We start from the raw sequence: 2,434 nt of genomic DNA, 5'->3' as shown, positions 1-2,434 counted from the left end.
GGCCCGGGTTACCGGAGTACGGTCCCGGGGAAGTCGGATTATGTTTGATGTAAAATCGGATCACTTCAGGAGCGTCCCGGTGCTTTGCTTGGACAGATGCACGTCATGACGCACGGGCTCGCGCGCCGGTTCACTTTTTGTCTCTGTGCACGCGCCTCAGGTGTCTCTGTGCACGCGCCTCAGGTGTCTCTGTGCACGCGCCTCAGGTGTCTCTGTGCACGCGCCTCAGGTGTCTCTGCGCGCGTGCGCGTGCCCGTACCTCAGGCTGAAGTTCTTCCCGCGGTTGTTGTCCCAGAAGTCTCCTTCCGCGCAGCGCAGCAGCAGCGCGAAGTGCACCGCGCTCGCGCTCCACAGCGGCGGCACGAGCACGGAGAAGGTGTGGCGGCCATCGGCCACGCGCAGGGCGGGCGCGTCCACGTGAGACAGCCACTCGTTGAACGTGTATCTGATGAAGACCGCCGCGTGCGTGTCCTCCGTGCGCGTGAGCACCTGTCCGCGCACCTCGAACTGCGTCACCTGAACTTTCTCCAGGGCCACGCGCTGCTCGTGCACGCTCTTCTGCGCGTGCACAGGCTCCGGGAAACACGGCAGGAGCGCAGGCTGCGCGTGCGTCTGCGGCGCGGGCGCGCCAAAACTCCGGTGGCGGGAAAGCACCGCGTGCGGCACGAGCGGCTCGTCCGTGGTGTTGAAGTGTTTCACGTCCGCGAGACTCAAGCCCAGAGTGTCCGCGAACTGCACGCGCTTCCGCGCGCTCCCGTCCCCGAGCAGTGCCGCCGTGCACGCGGGCAGCGAGCGCGCCCTGCGCCGCTCCCGCATGAAGCGCATCCGCGCCGCGTCCTGCGCCGCGTCCAGCTCCTCGTCAGAGTCTGCGAGACCGTTATCCACGGGGCCCGTGGGGCCCGTGAGGCCCGTGGGGCCCCGTGTCTCGAGGCTCTGCTCCGGGTCCATGACTGAAGTGTCCGGGCGCGTGCTGCTTTAAACACGTCCGCCCCGTGCCCGCCCTGGAGGCGCGTGGCTCTCCAGTAGCGCGTGCTCCGCTGAGGCACGTCCGGCTCGCGGGCTCAGACGCGGTCAAGTGCCGCGTCTGAGCCGCGACCCCCGCGCGGGCTGTTAAACAGCCCCCGTGACGTCACCACGGCGTGCGTCAGGACGTCCTGGCCTGGACCAGGTTCAAGAAGTTCACCTGAGGGACCCGCGCCCAGGGTCAAGGGTTAAACACAGCTCTGCGGGACAACGGCACAGAGCGGGGTCAGAGGTCAAGGCTCGGACTGTGTGTAGACCCACTGGGCGGGGTCAGAGGTCAAGGCTCGGACTGTGTGTAGACCCACTGGGCGGGGTCAGAGGTCAAGGCTCGGACTGTGTGTAGACCCACTGGGCGGGGTCAGAGGTCAAGGCTCGGACTGTGTGTAGACCCACTGGGCGGGGTCAGAGGTCAAGGCTCGGACTGTGTGTAGACCCACTGGGCGGGGTCAGGACTCAGGTCAGCACGAGCTGCTGATGTTTGTGCTTATTATTATTACTACAGTGTATTTCTGCCTTCAAGGGCCAGAAGGTCAGAAGGTCAGAGGGCTTTAAAGTGGGGGTCAAATGTCTTGCTTACAGACACGTTTCCTCTGGCGCCCCCTGTGTCCGTCTGTGACCTTTGCCCTGTGGTTCTGGGTCACTCACGTCATTCGTGTGTTTGTTTGTGACGTGTGTTTACAGTGGCCTGCGGTCAGTGGTCAGAGTGTGACCGGAGCCTCTGGCAGAGTGGTTAGCCTCTGTAATGAACTCTGACCTCCAGCAGGCCGCGCTAAACAAATGAGACAAAATACAACATTTTATCCACAATTTGTCCTTCAGTCGTTTGAACCAGGACTAGACTAAACCAGAACTAAAACTAAACCAGGACTAAAACTAAACCAGGACTAAACCAGGTCTAAACCAGGACTAAACCAGTTCTAAACCAGGTCTAAACCAGGACTAAACCAGTTCTAAACCAGGTCTAAACCAGGACTAAACCAGTTCTAAACCAGGTCTAAACCAGGACTAAACCAGTTTTAAACCAGGTCTAAACCAGGACTAAACCAGGACTAAACCAGGTCCAAGCCAGGTCTAAACCAGGACTAAAACTAAACCAGGACTAAACCAGGTCTAAACCAGGACTAAACCAGTTCTAAACCAGGTCTAAACCAGGACTAAACCAGGTCTAAACCAGGACTAAACCAGGTCTAAACCAGGACTAAAACTAAACCAGGACTAAACCAGGTCTAAACCAGTTCTAAACCAGGTCTAAACCAGGACTAAACCAGTTCTAAACCAGGTCTAAACCAGTTCTAAACCAGGTCTAAACCAGGACTAAACCAGTTCTAAACCAGGACTAAACCAGGACTAAACCAGGTCTAAACCAGAACTAAAACTAAACCAGGACTAAACCAGGACTAAAACTAAACCA

At 58.4% G+C, this 2,434-nt stretch overlaps 1 protein-coding gene across 1 annotated transcript; it reads right to left on the bottom strand.

The window, feature by feature from the left end:
• Window positions 1-222: 222 nt before the first annotated feature.
• LOC140357119 (protein phosphatase 1 regulatory subunit 3G-like) lies at window positions 223-1,057 on the bottom strand. The gene has a single exon (XM_072442038.1). It carries the CDS (start codon window positions 946-948, stop codon window positions 226-228), a length of 723 nt encoding a protein of 240 aa, XP_072298139.1. The 5' UTR covers window positions 949-1,057; the 3' UTR covers window positions 223-225.
• Window positions 1,058-2,434: the final 1,377 nt, after the last annotated feature.

The sequence above is a fragment of the Eucyclogobius newberryi genome, unplaced genomic scaffold, assembly GCF_026437365.1.
Source record: "Eucyclogobius newberryi isolate DKJ021-1_F unplaced genomic scaffold, fEucNew1.0.hap1 SCAF_126, whole genome shotgun sequence".
NCBI lineage: Eukaryota > Metazoa > Chordata > Actinopteri > Gobiiformes > Gobiidae > Eucyclogobius > Eucyclogobius newberryi.
Note: the sequence above shows the minus strand (reverse complement) of the source record. Positions and strands in the feature narration are given on the sequence as shown.

Bases quoted from the DNA above. Each gene is read 5' to 3' on its own strand.
- LOC140357119 (XM_072442038.1), bottom strand. From the start codon at position 948: ATGGACCCGGAGCAGAGCCTCGAGACACGGGGCCCCACGGGCCTCACG.